At 37.1% G+C, this 20,283-nt stretch overlaps 1 protein-coding gene across 1 annotated transcript in view; it reads right to left on the bottom strand.

Moving 5' to 3' along the window:
- The window catches only part of Oxct1 (3-oxoacid CoA-transferase 1), a 119,621-nt gene that overhangs the window by 95,847 nt on the left and 3,491 nt on the right, over positions 1 to 20,283 (bottom strand). Inside the window, exons 4-7 of the mRNA XM_033761347.1 lie at positions 12,243 to 12,378; positions 9,178 to 9,327; positions 4,252 to 4,358; positions 1,501 to 1,561 (exon numbers count right to left, since the gene is read on the bottom strand). Coding sequence (XP_033617238.1) covers positions 1,501 to 1,561; positions 4,252 to 4,358; positions 9,178 to 9,327; positions 12,243 to 12,378 — 454 coding nt within the window. The remainder of the gene's footprint in view (positions 1 to 1,500; positions 1,562 to 4,251; positions 4,359 to 9,177; positions 9,328 to 12,242; positions 12,379 to 20,283) is intronic.

The raw sequence follows: 20,283 nt of genomic DNA on the forward strand, positions 1-20,283 counted from the left end.
ATAAGAACCAAGATATATCATATAAAGGTACAAAATTCCCAGTGATGAATGTCATCATATTGTGTACCTAAAATGTACCAATAAAATTAATACATATATTACATAAATAAATAAAAGTAGCTGAAAAGAGCCAGCTCATAATAGGAAAAAAATCAAATAGAACTTCAGACAGAATAATATTTTGGGCCCCTCTGTACTCAGGGAAAAAAAATACTGGTTTCTGGTAGTTTTATAGAAGTACAGAAAATCAATAGAATGTTCGTCTCTTGATTACTATAAGTTATGTGATAGGCCATTCTTCAGGAATGCCACAGATATGTGCCACGGACGGGTCACTAAAACATTTCAATAAATAACAAACAGATTACATAGAGAAGACAAACGGCATTGTTCATTTTCAATGCTAAAAACATTCTAAATCCACTGCAAAATAAACCACATCCAATAGTGTAAAAATAATGCACTTCAAAAGAGGAACAGAACTATCACATTTGACTGTTTCAAAAGTACTCCTAAATTATGTCCATGAAACATCATCCTGGCAAACGAATGAAAACATGTCACATACAACACTGCCCTCATGTGAAAGATCAGGAATAGATACTCTCTCTCTGGTTCTAAAAGGAGGCTCCTATAGAGTCCTCCCAAGGGAAAGCTATCTCAAACTCCCATGAATGTCGGGTGCCAAGGTAATTCTCAAAGCTACAAGGTGAGAATCATTTTGAAGTCTCCTTTGGGAATCAAATACATGAAATACCCCAAATGCCAACATTTTTGTTTAAACACCTATTTCCATCTCAGCCTTAACACTGGGAAGGCTCTAGAATTATTCATCCTCTCTCCAATCCTGGAATGCCTAAAGGAATCAGTGCCTACATTCAACTGATCCAAATGGAACCACATTAAAGCCATTATCTGTGCTAAATTCCTCCCTTAAAGAATGAACAGCATCAACCTCAGCAAGATAATGAACTTCTGATATAATTCACTATTTTCCTGGAATTCTGTATATAGTCATGTACCACGTAATGCTCTTTTCAATCAATGGCCAACTACACATATGATGATAGTGGTCCCATAAGATTATAGTGACATTGTAGCCACCTTAGTTTGTGTAAATACACTCTATGATGTATGCACAGTGATGAAACTGTTTGGAATCACATTTCTTTGTGTACCTGCCAAATGATACATGGCTATACATAAATTCATCCTGGAGTTTGTAATGATTTTATTCTAAAACAAGAGGATTTTTATAAACTGGTCCCATGCTTAGAATTCCAGAGAGCAACCTAGTGAAGTTCCTATTGACCAGAAAGCTGCTATTACAACAAGTATTTTAATGTGTTTATATTATATATTTAAATAGGACCTCTTCATATTCTAAACAAAAAAGCTATCATTGTCCAGAAAACAAAAAGACTGTTATACTTTCTTCTGAATTAATCAAGGTAAAAAAAAAATTAACAGCAGAAATTTAGAAATAACCTCTTCCCTTACCTCTACTACTGTGGTTTCTGCAGCTTTGCACATTGGGAAATTGAAATTCCTTGCACTTTTCCTATCAGACATGAGGGAAATAAGGAAGAAGAGAAAGAAAAACAAAAATAAGCACCTTTAGACTTTAAAATGTTATAGATTAAAGGAATTTCTATTAACAAAGAATCTGTGAATCTTTTTGTTTTAAAGTGTATCATACTTTTCATTAATGAAATTTTGCAGATATTTCATAAATTTTAAAAATATTATGGCCACTTCATTCAATTTATATAGTTTTTCTAAAGGGGTTGAGTGACACAGGCACTATTTTTCATATTGAACATATAGCTGAAATACAAAAAGTAGAATGAAAATTTACTCTGTAACAAGTTTCCCTTAATCTTTCAACAAAGATATTTCTTTCGATAATTAAATATTTCACTACATAATGTGCTGGCACTAAAACACTAAAAAAGAAAAAGTAGTGAGTGCTTTATATGAAAAAGTAAAGTAATTGCATACTTTATTAAAAGCAGCCTATTGCTGAAATTAAATGGAACCCTCAGTGGTAATTTGTGAGTCACCTATAAAGATCATTCTGGAGAACCATTTTTTGATGAAATTTTCAAAGTACAACGCCCACATCAGACCCTGATGTATAAAAATTTCAAGAAGGTATTATACCAAATTTGCTGATGGTTTTGCCATTCTAAACTCTTTAAGACATTTCCCCTAAGCATAAAAATTAAAATGTTTTTGCTTCTGGGAGTATATGTCAATTGAACAATTTCTTTCATGGAAAGACATCAACCACACTCATGTTTTACTAGCTCTTTGAGGCCACCACTGTTTGTTTTGCTCCGATTCAAAGGTAATAACAGCAGTGTCCTTGAGAAAGGAATCCTAGAACTTTTACCAGTTGCTGGGTTGGCTTGCACCTGATGTTCAGGCATCAAAAGATCCAAGAGTACAGAGACTAGAGAAGGAGTCCAGGGAGCTCCCATTTAAACAGAAGCCTAGAAAAACCTCTGAACCAGTTGTCTCTTCAGTGTGAAGAAATTCAGTATCTTAAGAATGTAAGTGACCTGACCTTGGATGATGAGAACTCTTATTATATACCAAAGCTCAATAACGCTAGCATAGCCAGGCGTGGTGGCGCATGCCTGTAATCCCAGCACTCGGGAGGATGAGGCAGGAGGATCACTGTGAGTTCGATACCACCCTGGGCTACATAGTGAGTTCCAGTTCAGTCTCAACTACATAGTAGGACCCTGTCTCAACATACAAACAAACAAACAAACAAGAATAAATAATAAAAATCTCTAGCATAAAGGCAGAGTTTAGAACAGCTTTTGTGCAGTTCTCAAAATACCAAGGCCAAGGAATGAAGCACAGGATAAACTCCTGGAAATGATTCACTCATTTAAATAATTTAAACTTAAAAATTTAAATCATTCATTTCCATTTGCTATTATACAGTTTTCATCAATCTTCTCTAGAAAGCAACTAAATTTGCAAACATCACACCAACATGTCAAATAAAGTAGATATGACATAAAATGTTTCCTATAATGGTCAAAATTAGCTATGCTTTTAAAAATTGGCTGAATTCAAGAAATTAGAGTATTGATATCACATAGGTCATTCAAATATAAACAAAAATGACATGATGTGCCACTGAGAATTTAACTGTGATTACAAGATTGCATTTGCTAAGGATAAAATATTAATTAAATGCCAATAACAATATTATGAGAAAGAAAATGACTGCTCTAACCTAATTGGTATGGTCTCAAGTTGATGCATCTTTTTTTTTGGCCTTTTGAGACAAGGTCTCACTAGACTCATTATGCAGCCCAAGCTGGTCTCAAACTCACAGTGTTCGTCCTGCCTTAATCACCCAAATGCTGAGATTACAGGAATGTCCCACTGTGTCCAGCATTTTGTTTTTTGTTTTGTTTTGTTTTTTGGTAAGACAACACATTTTGCAAAATTCTAATGTGAACAAAGACTACAAAATTTTAAAAACTCAACTATATATTATATAATCTATAAATCTAAGACACTAAATATTGAAAATTTAGTTTAGGGTAATCAAGAGACATTAAAAATCTATTAAGCCTGTGGCTAATGAGAATGAAAATTCAACATTATTAAGGATAAGCAGAAAGTAGCTTTATAAGTATATCCTGGGAGACATCAGTACAACCAGAAAAAGCTTGAGCTAAATTCTTATTAGCAATATCTTTCCAAAATATTAAACACATTTGACATTTTAAAAAATATATATAAATAAAAAATATCAAAATTAGAAGTGTGGATTACTGTCATTTATCTAAGAAAATAACTGGTCTGGGGCCTGAGGATTTAGCTCAGTGGCCCCTTGGCCTGCCTCGCAAGTGCAAGGTCCCAAATTCGATCCCCAGTACCAAAAAAAAAAAACCTGATCTTGACACAGGGAACTACCTAGGGAAAAATAATTGCATGTGACCCTGTACAAGGATACATAGATGCAAATATTTAATAAACAGTACAACATGGATATCAGACAATCAGCACAGACTACACAAGTACATCATGCAGCAGCCCTGCATGCACTTACGGGTGTATACATACAACATGCACATGGGTGTGTATGACTGTAAGCCTGTTTTAGTGAATATTTAAATATTAAATTCACTATGATATCTTTTTCATAACCATAACTTAGAAATACAGACATGGCTGTTAGTACATTAATATATTAACACTTTTTAAAAACCACTTAAATACCTGAAAATCACATTTCCTGCTTGGTCTGCTTTCCAGGCTTTCACCAAAGCAAAATCCCCTGTAATTGCTTGTTCCAGAATAAACCGCTGGCCATTGAACTCCCTCACCTGTAGGAGACAAAGAGCACTGTCAGGCTTCTGCATAGGTCTGGTTTGATTGCGATATGTGCTGGGACAGAGGCAGAAAGTAGGAATACAAGCTAATGAGGAAAGGGTTATCAAAGGGGAGGAGTCTCAACAGGGGATTCTTGAGTAACAGGAGGCAACAGAGACTGTGAAAAGACAGTCTTCGTGAAAGACTGTGCAAAGGCACATTGATGACAGAAAGTGTGATGCATCTGAGGAACTAAATTCTACAGGTCTAAAGGAGAGATTATGTTAGTATTTTACTATTTGTGTGTGTAGGTAGCGTATGTAACATGAAAAATAGTCCCTCTTTCTTTTTACCCCAGAAAATACTTATATAAGCTACACAAAATGGTCTATGTACTGCTTTTTAACATAAAATAGTTATAGAAATCCATTCACCTTTACTCCTCAATCTGTGATCTATAATCATCCACAGGGATTTTAATCGGGATATACAGTGCCAGTAAATTGGTTTTGAGAGATCTTCCTACCAATGAGCATAATATAAGCCTCTTTTTTACTGAATTTTTCATTCCTCCTTCAATAGTTTTATCATATCTCCATAAAAGTGCTGCATATTTTTCTTAGACTTATTCACAGATACTTCATAGTTTCGGTTGCTAATATGAATGCTAGATTTATTTTACTATACCGTTTCTGTGATTGCTAATTTAATGAAATGTTACTGACTTTTATGTTTACTGCTTTTTAATTGTACCATGAAATTTAGAGCAGAACATATAGCAAAACTCTGCCTTTTTCTTCTTGGGGATTTGTCTCTGTGAATTAAAACAAAGGAAAGTGGGAAGAACAGCCACTGGCTTTCCACCCGAATGAGCCTGTGAAGACGGAACTTCAATCTCATTCCTACTGCACCCCCTAGTGGAATAACAGACTAAGTGCATTTCAGAAAATGCTTCAACAGAAACTTTGACTCGTGTATTTTTAAACTATGATGTAAAACATAAATTTTCCCTGGGCCAGGGATTTAGCTCAGTGGTGCTGCCATGTTCCACACAAGCACAAGGACCCGAGTTCTATCCATGGTATCAAAAAAAATTATAAATAAACATAAATTTTTCCTTAAATAAAAGCTTCTTTAAAAGATATCACCCCAGTTTCCTGCTATAAAATATCAATGAACCTGGTATATGATAAATAGATCTCATTAATATGACATGTATAAACTGCCTATCAATATATAACATTTTAAAAAAATAGTTTGCATACTTCAAAAACCCTCACTGTTAAACACCAGTGATGATAATGAAGTGTTTTGCATACAGACCTAGAAAACTGAAGTAAATATTTGCTAACACAGGGAAAAATCAAGCAATTAGCTCTACTTTCATATTTCAATTATATAACTTCCTGATGTCTACACACTAGATGTCCCTGAATATTAGTGATTCTAAAATTTAAAAGAGGAAAAGGACTACTTTTAACAGACTATTATATTCACTTTAAATAGGTGCGTATTTCAGTCTTTACTTCTTCAACTTTAAATTCTTTTTTTTGAATCTACTCCAGATTTTCGTTTCCTGTATTCTAGAAAAACCACTCTTTGTGTTGCCAATGATCCCCATTTCTGCAAATTCACTGGTCAATTCCAGTCCTTATACTACCCCGGCTCGTCACATTATTTAGGCTAGTTGATAAGCGCTCTTATCTTTCTGATTGCGATATTTCAAATCATCAGACTCTCCTGGACTTCCCCATATTTATTTACTGTTCTTCCTTCTCTTCCCAATCTATTTGGCAAAGAAATGGTCTCTATCTGCATGCAGGCCCAAGTCCCTCATCTAGTCCTAAGAGTTTAAATGTCATATGCCAGTGCCTTAAAGTTCCTATGTCAGCTCTAAATTCACCTACTTGGAGCTCCCCGTGAACCTTCTCTTGGGTCTCCTGGACATCTCAAATGTATCACATCTCTGACAAAAAGAGCTCTTTGATTATTCCGTGTCCCATCTATCCCAATGAGTAGTATGCTTGATTCTTTTATACCCTACAGGCAATCTATCAGAAAATGGCAACATCCACATGGTTCTGGTTTTACAGACACAGGCAGAATGCAAGAGTTAGAGGGACATGGAAAGCGTCCACCCAGATTTCAGAGGAAGGCCTGAGAGGTCAGGCAGTGTGCTCCTGGTGGGGCAGTGTATGAACATGTGAGAGCAAAGACAAAGGTGCAGTAGAGACCTCAAGAAATTGGAGATGCCAGGAACAAGGAACATATTCTGAGGACAGGGGCAGTAAGAGAAGTCGCTCCAAGAGAGAGGCCATGTGGACTACAACCAGCAATGCCACAGGTCCAGGGCTTCCCAAGCAAGAGCTTAGATCTCACTACAAATTACTCTGGGCACTGGACATGGAACTATAGGATTGAATATTTGCCCTGGTAGGATTCTTTCTTGCTTAGGTCTGATTTCTTTCTACCCACCTATTTCTCTCCTTGGAAATGGGAATGTTTACCCTATGCCAGTGTGTGTTGGAAATGTTTAACTTTCTTTTTGATTTTTAAAAAAGTTCATAGCTAAGAGATTGCCTTCAGTCTCAGAGACTTTGGGCTTGGACTTTTCGGCAATTCTCAAAGATGGCCTAAATGCATTCTGCTCAATGAGATGGGCATGACTGTCCAGTCAGGAGTGAAATGTTATGGCTTTGATCTAAAATGTTCCCCAAATATCTCATGTGTTTGGAAGGTGACTGAATCATAGGTGCCCTATAGCTGACTTTCTGTTAGAAGGCGGGGCTTGAAGGAGGTGGGTCCCTATAGGTATGTCCTTGAAGAACGCATTCTGGTCCCCAGGTCCTCCCTTCCCTCTCTGCCTCCTGGGTGCCACGGGTTGAATGCCTTTTCTTCTGGCATGCCCTTCTCCCTGTTATTTCTGCCTTAGAGCCAGCTAAACATGGACTGAATCGTGAGCCACAATAAACCTCTCCTGCTTTAAATTTCTCAGCCAGGAGAAAGTGAATAATACACCCTGACTACCCACTGGAACACCACCTGCCTGGCCACTGATCGTGCTCTTTGCCCCTGACTTCCTTGTCTCTTCCTCACAGCACTCCCACCATACACACTAGGTGTTTGGTCAGTCGCTGACAGTTCTTCCACTGGTGGGCAGACTGAGTCTGGAGATCCACCATTTCTCCAGAGGGCTTAGAATCCTCCCTGCTAAAGTGAGAGAGCTTAATAAATACCACTGAACCAAGGAATTTATTCACTTCCTTTTCCAAACAGAAGCAAGGGAACTAAAACACTGAGAAGAATTGTTTCAAGGAATAATTTATCATATTCCTAGGGGATTTGGACAAAATTACAAACCAACTGGATTCCTACACCTAGCTCCAGGCATAAATGAACCCAGAAAAGATTCCAGTGTATCATATTTTCCCAGCGCGAGCTAATGCTATCATTTCTAATAAGCTATCGAAGTGTTAACCTGATTTTTCGGGGTACTTGTATTGTATATGTCTAAGATTCATTTTCATAATTAGGCTCCTTTATCTAGAGATTTAAAAAAAATCTAATTAGGCATTAAAGGAAAAAGGAAGACTGAATATGAAAAAAATATGCTTGTAAAAGTTTGAATCAATATAGGTCACTCTCAGCAGAAAGGCAAAGCTCCAGATGAAGGACCCAGCTGGAGACAACACTTGAGTGAGAGGCACTTTCAGTGGCCCTTTACCGGCCCAGAACAAGACGGCAGAGCCAGCATCCCTCGAGGCACAAAGGTTCCTTCACTTACTGCATTCACTTTCTCAAAGATATAAGCTCAGTATTTCTGCAAGCCACCCCCCTCATTGATAGTTCACTGTTTTCAGCCATCTGCACAAGGAGAATGAAAAAGTACTAAAAATATAGTCATGAAACATTGGCCTGTGTAATTTTTAAAGTTATCTCAAATATCTACATGTATGTCTAGAGGTCTCCCCTTATGCATAAGTGAAGTTGTTGGAGAAGGGGGAAGACGGAAAGGCGGGCCAGGGAATGCGGAGTAAGAAGGATCAATATGCTATATACGTATGTGCCGGTACCCCAAGGTGAACAGAATCATGATGGGTCGCAAACACATAATAAATGACTGAGTGACTGAATGGGACTGGAGATGAAGCTCGGGCAGAGTACTCTGGGTTCAACCTCCAGTGTGGCAAAATAAAACCAAAAACATAAAAAACTTTTAAAATTTCTCAGAAGAGAGATAAAACATGGAGTAAATTGTGCCTCTGGAACTGCTTCATTCAAAAAAACATAGCGTCCCATCCCACTCCGCATTTGAAATAAATTTGCTTAGTCAATGAAAAGCTCATGTTTGTTCAAGATACAAAATATAAACTTGATGATACAAGCCCTCTATTTCGTTATATGATTATAACTATACCCTGTTTTCCAAGATTTCAAACTTATATTTTCCTTTGTTTTTCTTCTTTAGTCACATGAGGATGATGAGCCTGAGCATGAAAGTTTAATTCCACATGAATCAACTTCTCTATTTTCTATATAAGCAAAATCAGCAAGCATAAATGTTCCTAAATTTGTTAAAATCTTACATAAAATCAGTTAACTAGTCTTTACAAGTACATTATATATGAAATATAGCTTCTTTTCTTCGTATTTATTCTGGCTTCTCTATGTGACTTTAATTACTACATATACTCAACTTCAGCTACAAGTCTCACCTAACATATTTAAGAAAATGAACACTTTTGCTTACCAAAGTGATTTTGCCCAGTGCACCCACCCAGGTCCCATGCAGAAGAGATATCCTGGCATTACCCAGATGAATGCGTGGCTTACCTCTCTTGGCTTACTAGCAATGGCAATGGTGCCATCCTTGTTGTATTTGATAGGTGCGCCTCCTTCTTGCACCAGGGTCCCATACCCTGTGCTGGTGTAAAATGCAGGAACTCCAGCCCCTCCTGCGCGAATCCTCTCTGCAAGTGTGCCCTACAAACGATCAACTGACACTGTAAAAATTCACCAAGCACATATCTGTCTGGGGACACAGCAGTATTTACAGACATGGTCCCCTACTCTCTAGAGACTTAGAATTCTAAGAAGTACCTAGCATTAGAGATTGATGTGCATATTTTCCTAACACCATGATGGAAAATCAATTTTTTAGTTTTCTGCATCCCTACATGACAACTACTCCATTCTTAGTCCACATTCAAAATGCAATTGCTTATTTGTCTAGTCATGCTTTCAGCTTCCAGACCTCCCTATGGTCTCTTGACGTCTCAAATTTCAAATCTAATATATGGGCCAGGGGTTCAGCTCAGTGGTGCTGCCACCTGCTTTTCAAGCACAAGGTCCTGAGTTCGATCCCCAGAACCAAAACAAAACAAAAAAATTTGAATTATGTCACTTTAGCTATATATATATTTTTTAATATATATATATATTTTAAATATATTTACTATATTTAAATATCATCTAATTTTTTGTCTTACTGTGTATGAAGGTATGGCCTAAATCTTTTCGTCATTGATAACAATAGTTCAATAATGTAAGAGCTCAAATTTATCTTAGAACTTATTTTAAACTATTTCCATAAATATTTGATCTATTAAATTATCTAGCTGAAATTAAGCAAAGAGTATGCATGTGAGTAAATTGGTTTTAAGAGACAAGATTATTTCACATTTTATTTCACAGTAAACAAACCTGCAAGTGAAGTTTCTTTGTTTCTCTTTTTGAATGTCTTCTTTCCTAAGGACAACCACCCTCTTCTAGTGAATTTAAGATCCATAAAGTCTCTCCCACCTCCAACTGACTGTCCCCTCAAGGTTTCCCTGGGCATGAACTCTGCCCTTGAACACGTCTCAACACAGCCCCTGACACTGAAACCTGCCACTGAGGTCTTACTCTATCATGTTTTACTGGATAACTGGCTAATCAATAGAAAGAATCCATGTAAATATTAACAGTATATTTGTGTTAACCTACAATAGCTGGGCCCTTTAAATATTTGACTCAAAGAAGAGACTGACAGTGGGGAGCTCAGACATTGAGTCACCCAAGTAAGTGGAATCTTTTGTCATAGGAGGAACTTACAGAATCACAGGAAATCTTCCAACAAGCTGGTGCTCTGTTCTCTATAATGGACAGAGATGACTCTACTTTGTGTTGCACTTTAAGTTAACAACATTCAACAACTAAATCACAAAAACAACTACAATAACTTCTTCTACTATAAAATATTTTTATGCAGACCCCGCCTCCAAACATTCTGTTCCTTCTTTCTGACCAATTGGGCAATAGTCTGAAAGTAGAATATTTCTACCGAATTTCTCTGCACCTAACACAAATACCCACTTTCACCCCTAAAGGAGTTGTGATCCCTTCAACTTCATTGGCACTTCTCCCTCAACCCAGCTACAAAGTAGCTGATAGAGCCACTGTTTATTTATATACCACTAAGTTGAGCAGAGAGTCATCAATTAATTCATCAATTCATTTTAACTTAATGGAAGAAAAAGAAAACTTAAGGAAGTTCCTCTCCTACATTGTCCTTTGACAAAATAGGGGATAATGCAAAATATACAAAGGATAATTGAGAGATTAATTTTCAGTAGTTCCACAATGTAAAAGATAAGCTGTCTCCATCTATAATATGAAAAAAAAAGTACATTGTGGACCAAACTGTGTAACCTTTAAATTCACAAGTTGAAGCCCCAAGCTTCAATGTGACTGTAGTTGAAAATAGAGTCTATAAGGAGATAAATAAGGTTAAAGGAAGTCATAAATATGGAGCCGTGATCTGACAGGATTAACATCCTTACCAGAAGAGACATCAGAGAACTCACACACTGCTCTCTCCCCCACCTCACTGTCATGTGAAGACACAGAGCAAGTCAGCCATTGCAAGCCAAGAAGGGAACTGTTACCAGTAACTAAAGTGCCCGGCACCTTGACCTTGAACCATGGGGAAAAAATTGCTAACCAATCTGTGTTTGTTTTCACCAGCCTAAGCAGATTAGGAAGGCATATCTTTGTTTATTCACAAAACTTAAAGTGAAAATCGAGTAAGTATCAAACATAGTGTAATGATAAGCACAGTGACAATGCTGTAGAGTGGTCAGGTGTGACTGTAATATTGAGAAGCCTAAGAAAGCACAGTGCCCTATAAGTGCTTTCTCTAGACCAGCACACTCTAGATTTAATCACCAAAACATTTTTTTTTATTTTGTTACATTATAATAGCAGCAACTTGGTAAAGTCAGAGGTAATATTATTCTCAAGTAGAGGGGGAGGCTTGGATTCAGAGATGAAGCCAGAGCACGCCAAGTAGAGCCCCCACATGACTAAAATGTTTGCCTTCTCCTATGACAAATTATTCATCAGTTAGGAAATGATGTAGAAAAAAAATGAAAATCTCCCAGGCTGACTGTTGTAATTACTTATTTTGTAATAACACCAGTTCCCTGAGGACTTGGGCTCTGACCCCAGTACTAATTCTGAGGGAGCCAGTTTTACCCTCCAGGGTCTTCACACTCCTGATGTGTCTCAGCAAGAGCTGATCACTAGCACTCACAAATTTCCACTCTGATTTATAGAAACTGACTTTTAGGACAGTCTTCAAGCATTTTAGCAAGTCCTTTTGCTTCCTTCTGACATAAAATACACTGTTGTGTCAAACAAAAGTTTACACTGCACCCTAAATATTTTTACTTGAATTACTCTACCTCCTTTCCCATTATACAGTAGCATAAATTATTAATCCTCTAACAACCATCAGGTGTGGCTTATGAGCAAAATTTCTTGGTCTGGCAAAATATATCCTGTCCTACACAGAGAAATGTTTAGGGAAAATATAAATAAACTAGTATCATAAAAGAAATGCCAAGAAATCTTCTCACCTGAGGTGTCAGCTCTACTTCTAATTCACCAGATAAGAACTGTCGTTCAAACTCTGCATTTTCCCCTACATATGAAGAGATCATCCGTTTTATCTGCTTGGATCGAAGTAAAAGGCCCAAGCCAAAGTTGTCGACCCTGGAAGAAAAATGAAGCTTACAATCACAGGAACATCTGACAGAACATTACACCACATATTTTTTAAAAGATAAATTTTATTAACATAGAAGAGAAAAGAATCCATGCTGCTAATGTATTTATCGCCCTGACGGTGGTACTGTAGATTAAGATAGATATTCTTTTTGTTTAATTTACAGTTAAGGAAACTAAAGCTTGAAAGGTTAAGTGATGTTTTCCTCAAAAATATCTCAGGCAGTTACGGACATAGACAATTTCCAAACCAGTATCCATCCTATAATTCTCGAAACATTTTTTCTATTACTGCAAAGTGATCCTGAGTTAGAAGCTAAGTAAAGAGATGAAGTCATTCTTGTCCTGTACTTTGGAAGAATACATGAATGTGACAGCAATATAATGACCTCAAAGGAAAATGTGGATGGAAAAGTTCATTATGTGCTTAAAAAGATGAGCATTCTTTTTTCACTGACTTTATTTATTGGTACTTTTTAGTACAGTTACATACATCATTGAGATACTGTGACTTTACATGACAGATCTTGGTTCTCATTTTTTTTCCCCATACCCCTGCCCTCCTTTCATCCCCTCTACCTTTCCCTATTTACAAAGACTTTGTTTCCATTTTTTCCTTTTCTCATATTTATTGTCCCTTATTTCCTTTCCCCTCCCTTCCCACTTCCCCTAAGGATGAGCATTCTTGTATTTAATGAGACAGAAAATTGTCATACTCATTAAAATATGAACCCAAATTATAAACAGCTATATTTTTTCTATATCACATTTTGCTCAAAAACATTAACAGATGTGAACATGCTTAACCTAGACAAATCAGCAAATTAATCGCAAAAGAGTGAAAAGATTATAGGTAAGAAGAATAATCCTGTATGTTAAATTTCATATACTTTGATTTACTATCTCTATTATTTTTATACTGGTGTTCAGTGTATTCTTTAGTTAAGGCAGTGCTGGTCTTTTTTATTAGTTTTCAGGTTTGTGCATTACTTCACATTTCTATCATAACTTTCAGAGCAAAATACGTCTAGAATTTTAAGTAAAATCAATGTGACAAAAATAGATTAATAAATGAATAAAAACTTGTACACTTCCAGTCACTTTATTCCTTTCCTCTCAGAAATTTCAGAAATATTTTCATCAACTAGAGAAAGAAAATATTTCTAAGATAACAAAGAAAATTGGTATTAATTCATAAAATCTTTTTATTTTCCAGTACTTGGGATCAAACCCAGGGTTTAAACTTGTGAAGAAAGCGTTTTACTGCTGAACTATGTCCCTAGGTCCTATAAAACTATTTTTAATGGCAAAATATTTTAGTAGTAAAAACTAAAATGAGATACCACCACAAACATGAAAGAATGGCTAATTAAAAAGAAGAGAATATTGGCCAGGTGCGGTGGCATGTATCTGTAATCCCAGCACTTGGGAGGCTGAGGCAGGAGGATTGCTGTGAGTTTGAGGCCAGCTTGAACTACAAAGGAGACTCTGCCTCAAAAAAACAAAGGGGAAAGAAAAGAAGAAGGAAAATATCAAGTATTGGCAAGGATGTGAAATATCAGAACTCTCGAATACAATGAGGAGAATGAAACTTGACACATTCACTTTGGAAAAATGGCAGTAGGATCTATTAGTGCTGAATATTCATATGCTAGGATTCAGCAATTCTTGGATATGTATCCAAAAGAAATGTACCCAAAATACATATACAGAATGTCATTATCTTCCTTCTGGCCTTATAAAAAAAGTCACAAAAAGTGACATTAGGACCAAGGATTTAGGTCAGTGGCACTGTGCCTGCTCACACAAGGTCCTGAGTTCAATCCCTGGTACCAAACAAAATGTGACATATAAGACACTTACAGGACATAAAATGAATTGAAGATATTCAAAACCCAGAGGCAAACAGCACATTTAAGAAGTTTTGAAATAGTCCAAACGAGCGATAATGGGCATTTGAAATAATGGACAGGCAAGAGAAATAGAGAAAAGGGGACAAATCAAGAGACATTTAGAGGGAAACGATTCATTCTTAAGACTTGCTGTCTATCCTGGCATAGACACAACTCACTGCAGAATTCTGACTTTGGCAATGAAGTACAGGGAACAGTGGGTGAGGGAAAGTAATCTAATGGTCACAAAGGATATCCACTTGTTTGCCATGTAAATACATTGTATTGGTCAGCTTTTCTGTTGGTAGGACAAAATGCCCGACACCCCAACTTAAAGGTTTATTTTGGTTCAGCTTCAGAGGTGTCAGTCTATGGTCAGCTGGCTCCAAGGCAGAACATCAGGATGAAAGGGTTTGGCTGGAACAAAACAGCTGACTTTATGGTACTGACAAGCAGGACACGGGGAAACATCGATGCACAGGAGGGGCCGGGCACCAGATAGTTCCCAAGGCCGTGTGCCCATAACCTTCCTAGACCCCCCAGAAGTGTGCTTCACTAATTCCTCAAGCAATCAAGTTGAAAATCAAGATTTCAAACATGGCAGCTTGAATGGCAAATTATTGACATTTCTTTTCACAACTTCTTTCCTCTACTTTTATTCCAGTCTCCAGTCTCATATTCTTCACACCCACAAGTGCCCATTTTGACTCAAATGACTCCTCCAGGCTTAGAATTTATCATGTCTAAGCCTCTTACCTCCCTTGGCATGATGCGCACTTCAAAACGTTCAGGTGACAAACTGATAACATTTCCCATCCATCATAGGTATAAAAATAGCTATCTTATTTATGATCCATTCTCTCTTGTTTCAAAATAGAACCAACAAAGACATAACATAAATATTTTCCAGAGTATTTTGGAGATGGGAAGTCCCTGCAGGGTAACAATGTACTTGTCCACTAGAGGTCTCCATATCACAAAACATTCTCTGCCTTTCTAAGACTATCTTGCCAATGCTGGTTCACACATGCCTTCTGATTTTTCTATTTCTTTTTAATTTTTTCTAACCTACCACTCTTACCAGTTCTTCAGGTAACAAGTTCTTCAGAATCTAGTTCTTCAGATTAACAATTCTACCTCTCCAAACTTTGCTTCCCCTCTAGCCTTCAACATCTCACCTAGCAGGTACAAAACTAACAACATAAACTTTACCTTTTCTCCTTGAAATCTATCAAATCAAATCTGATTCTACCTTCAAAAGTCACCCAGAATCAGACTACTCCTCACTCTTTCCTCTGTTCCCTGTGCCATCTCTTGCTTGGCTTCCACAGAAAACTCCCCTGCTTCTATCCCTGACTCCTGCAATCCACTCACATGGAAGCCAATGTGAATCTTATAAAACATACGTCAAACAGGTCAATGCTGTTTAAAGCAATGGGCTCACTTAGGACTCTAGAGCAGCCTGCAATGCCCATCTCTGACATCATGTTCCTTTTCCTTTCTGCTTGCTTCTCTGACTCTGCTGGCCTCCTCCTGTCTCTCCTGCCAGGTCTGTCCCCCCTGGGGGCCTTCTCACTGCCCCTTCCCCTATTCTGTCAGGTCCACAGGCCTCTGGTACACAACATTTTCTAATACACTGAAAAAAGTACTTATTTGTTATGGTGACTACTTGTATCGTCTACTTGTTTCTAGAATAAAGGTGCACAGAGCAGGCGTCTCAGTCTATTTTTTTCACCTCTTCACCCCAAGCACCTGCAAGGATATGCAGCACATAGAGAGAACTACATGCATCAAATGAATTTACTACTCAATTCCACTTTGACACACCCCCCACCGGCCACTGCATTGCCTCCTTTCCAATTATTTTCTGTTTGCTGCTGTGGATCTACTTTCCAGCTTCTAGTCTGCTCTGTGCCTGGAATAATCAACTTTTAGAAAAAACCAAGGGACTCCTGCTAAGGCATCTGATTGGGCTCAGCCACTGGGAGTTCCTGTCAGAAGGACCAGGGGTGAGAGAACACAGATGTCAGGATTTATATTCAAAAGACCCTCTCTCTCGTAAGTTGCAAGTTAGACAATTTCTTACACAAAGCTTTCATTCAGTACTGATAATGACTGTTGGGCACAGCGCTCCTGTTACTAAACCCGTTTCCTTTTTTAAAAAAATTCCCTTCCTTCCTTGTTTCCTTTCTTCCTTTCCTTCCTTCTTTCTCCATCCCTTCTTTTTCCTTTCCTTCCCTCCTTCCTTCCTTTCCATCTTTCTTTCATTCTTTCCTGTCAGGACTGAGAACCAAGGGCACTCCACCTCTAAGCTGCATTCCAACCTTTATTTCAGGTCTAAGTTTTCCATGCTGAGCTCAAATTTGTGATCCTCCTGCCTCAGCCTTCCAAGTAGCTACCATAATTCCCTGAAAATAAGACTGGGTCTTATATTAATTTTTGCTCTGAAAGATGCAATCGGGCTTATTTTCACAAGGCATCTTATTTTTTCATGTATGATAATCTACATTTATTCATTTACCCATGTATAAAAATCTATGTTTATTTAAATACAGTCATGTCGTCACCTTCTGGAACACTGTCATAATTCTTCAAACCCCAAATTCCAGCTTGAATTTCTTGTGACTCCATTTTCTGTCTACTATTGGCCCCAATCTCTCATATCCAGTACTAGGGAGCTCCTTAAATGAGCATTTCTTATCCACATAGCCTGCCCTAGTGCATCATTACCACACCCAACAAGATGAATTATGAAGACACATCTTAGACATAACTGCATCCATTTATTATCAGGTGTGCATATGATTCGTGCACTTTGCACTCCAATTGGTCTTTTGACAATAAGTCTCACGGCCATCTGTTTACATAGGTATTTACCTATTGTCCAAAGGCACATGGTTGAGTATTTACAAATATTAAATTATAACATATTATTATTTAAGTATGTCAATAATATTATTTACCTATATTTAGCTATATATATTATTTTGTAATTCAATACATCCGTTGTGTGGTGCAACAGCATACTAAATGTATCTGTCTGGCTGACGATCTTAACTGGAGCTTATTTTTGTGGTAGGGCTTATATTACAAGCATCCTAAAAAAAATCATGCTAAGGCTTATTTCCAATTAGGCTTTATTTTCGAGGAAATGTGACAGGCACACATGGCTCCAGGGTTCTTCTATTAATCACTTCCCTTGGCTTTAATCAATCCCTAAAAAGGGTCTCATTGGCAAACTCAACTACCCAGCATTAAAAGTACCGATGCTGTTATCTGGAGCTCTGACTAATAAAATCATATCCCTAAAATACTACAAGAAGGTGGGTATGGCCCATTTGCTTCTGCTGTTTTATATATGTGAAACTTCCTCCAAATCTTCAGGTCAATTAATCAGAATATATTTGGCCAGTCATTGATCTGGAAATTTTTAGAACCACTCTTTCATGCCTTTCTGTTTGGCTTTTCAACACATTAAACATTTGAACTTGGCTCTAGTTACAGAAGACCTTTTTGTATTTTATTGATCTTGGCACTGAGAAGCATTGCGTATTTGGCCTTTACTTTGTTTTAGACTAATATCCTAACATAGCAAACAAGTAGTGCCTAATGTGCTTGCCCAGGCTACCACTGGACCAGGTCAAAAGTCAGTCTTGGGCTGGGGATTTAGCTCAGCGGTTCAGTGGCCTGCCTTGCAAGCGCAAGGATCCGAACTCAATCCCCGGTACCAAAAAAAAAAAGTCAGTCTTGAGGCTCTAAAAAATGTTATTAGATAGTTTATGGTGAGAGTGTGTTTTGCCACATACTTTCCAACTTAAAAATTCAGCAGACATTTAATTTATATTTGACTTAATATTATCAGTCACAGATGATAAGACATAAGCCAAGTCCTTTAAGAGCTCACAATATAGAGAACATATATATGATGTTTTGCAAATAAGGAACTTATCATTTCTAATAAAGAAACATAAATATAAAAGCATCTCATAGCTCGTTGGCATAGAAGCTAATGATGGTGGAATTTCAAATAAATTGTGGTACTTGGCTTTAGTAATCAACATTTTTCTAGAATACCTAAAGAGAAAGAGAGAAGTTTAATTTTTTTCCTTTTCTTTAGCACAACTCGAATTTCAAACATTTTCATGGTTAAAAGAAGATAAAAATCCAAGAATTCTTAGATAAATGTAAAACAAAGATATTACACGGAAGATATCAATGTTCTATAATTCCTTCCATTTTTTTGAATCTAAAATTTAGTTTGCTGAATTTTTATTTTCTGAAACTCCACTAATGGCACTCCTTATCCAAATAAATCTAATAAAAATAGAGTTGTAATGATTTACAAACTGTATTTCTGTTTACTTTTCTTTTAGGAACATATTTTAATCTCAATCATATAATTTATATTTACTATCAAAAGTATAAGAAGAAAAAATTTCTACGTTTAAATATAAAGCAAATTTAGGTCATGGTTACGTGGGAGAGTTGAAATCATCCCAGAAGCTCAGCACAGAAATTCAAGAACTGATTGCGGTAAGTAGTCTTTCCCAGACAAAATAATCAAATCCTGGGAAATGCTCATAATCAACCAGAGTGGCCAACCACTGAGTCCTTCAGAGATGCAGCTGTACAAGAAGGAGGATGGGGGAAGCAGGCACAGAAGGGTTACTGGGCTTGTTCAGTTATTGTTACAGAAGCAGGAATTTTATTCAGAATGAGATGGCATCTTGGGCCCTTAAAAAATTCCTACACCTAAATAGCATAGAACTATGCACAAGCAATCACAAGAACAGGTACATATATATTATCAGACAGAATTTATTAGCTGTCCACATGTAAGTAGGAATACTCCAGTAAGTCATCCACATCCCAGCCTTCCAGAATTATAGTATTAAATAATCTGTTCATCAAGAAATGAGTATGTGTAATATAACAAACCTATTCTTCCACTGCCTCTGTGATTTAATTGGTTAACTTATATGGTTTACTGTGATAATTTTGGTTCAAACTAGCTTGTAAACGAGTCTTCCACAAATCAATGAAAGACAGATTCTCAATTTTGCCCACTTCTTAATAAACCTATAACAAACTATCAGTTCAGCTGTATGATTCTATTATCTCATCAAGGCTAACAGTTAATACTTCATACCAAGCTAAGTAGCATCGGAGGACAACAAATCTTACAGATTATTAAAAATAAACAAACAAAAACAGATAACCAGAAGCTCTGAGCTTTAGAATAATTTTCCATTCAGGCAGATTCATCCATAAAAGCCCCTGCCAAGTGAAAAAGGAGTTACTATTTCTAATTCCAAATTCTGCTCATCTACCCAATAATTCAAAACATGTCACTGGTTCTCCAACAGTGGATGACTGAGTCTCCTTTACGGCTAAAACAAAGCTCTCATTCCTGTAGAACTCTAGGATTTAAACTCTCCTAATTAAGAGAATTAATTGCTGATGATTAATTTCCCTCTGCTTGGTAAAGGAGGTTATTAGCAATTATTCTGCATCAGGAATTTATAGTCATAGCCCACGGATGGCTTATGACTGTAGTGGTCCCATGAAATTTTATCACCTGGTGACCTTGCAGGCATTTTTGTTTGTAAATGTGTTTTCTCTGAAGTGGTGCAATGATAAAATCACACAAGCACACACTTCTTAGAATATATCCCAACAGGTATACAACTCACTATCATATTGATCTGCAGCATCCCTTGTAAGCATGGCTTTATCTGAAAAACCTAACAAAATGCTGATAATCAAAAGTGTTTGTAATAAACATAAAGTCAGATCAAAGGGCATGGGACATGTCTATGAAACCAAATGAGCAGGAACAAGTTACTTCTCTACATACAGATGAGTTCCCTGGGATCCATGGGAACAGATGATCTCTACGCCTTGTCCAGCTCCAGTGTGCCAGGACTCTGACACTCACAGGCTAAGCACAGTGGGACATACAAAACTACTGTAAGTAACAGGATCAACATGTAATATATAT

Source organism: Fukomys damarensis, unplaced genomic scaffold, assembly GCF_012274545.1.
Source record: "Fukomys damarensis isolate Sample0158 unplaced genomic scaffold, DMR_v1.0_HiC HiC_scaffold_1, whole genome shotgun sequence".
Taxonomy (NCBI): domain Eukaryota; kingdom Metazoa; phylum Chordata; class Mammalia; order Rodentia; family Bathyergidae; genus Fukomys; species Fukomys damarensis.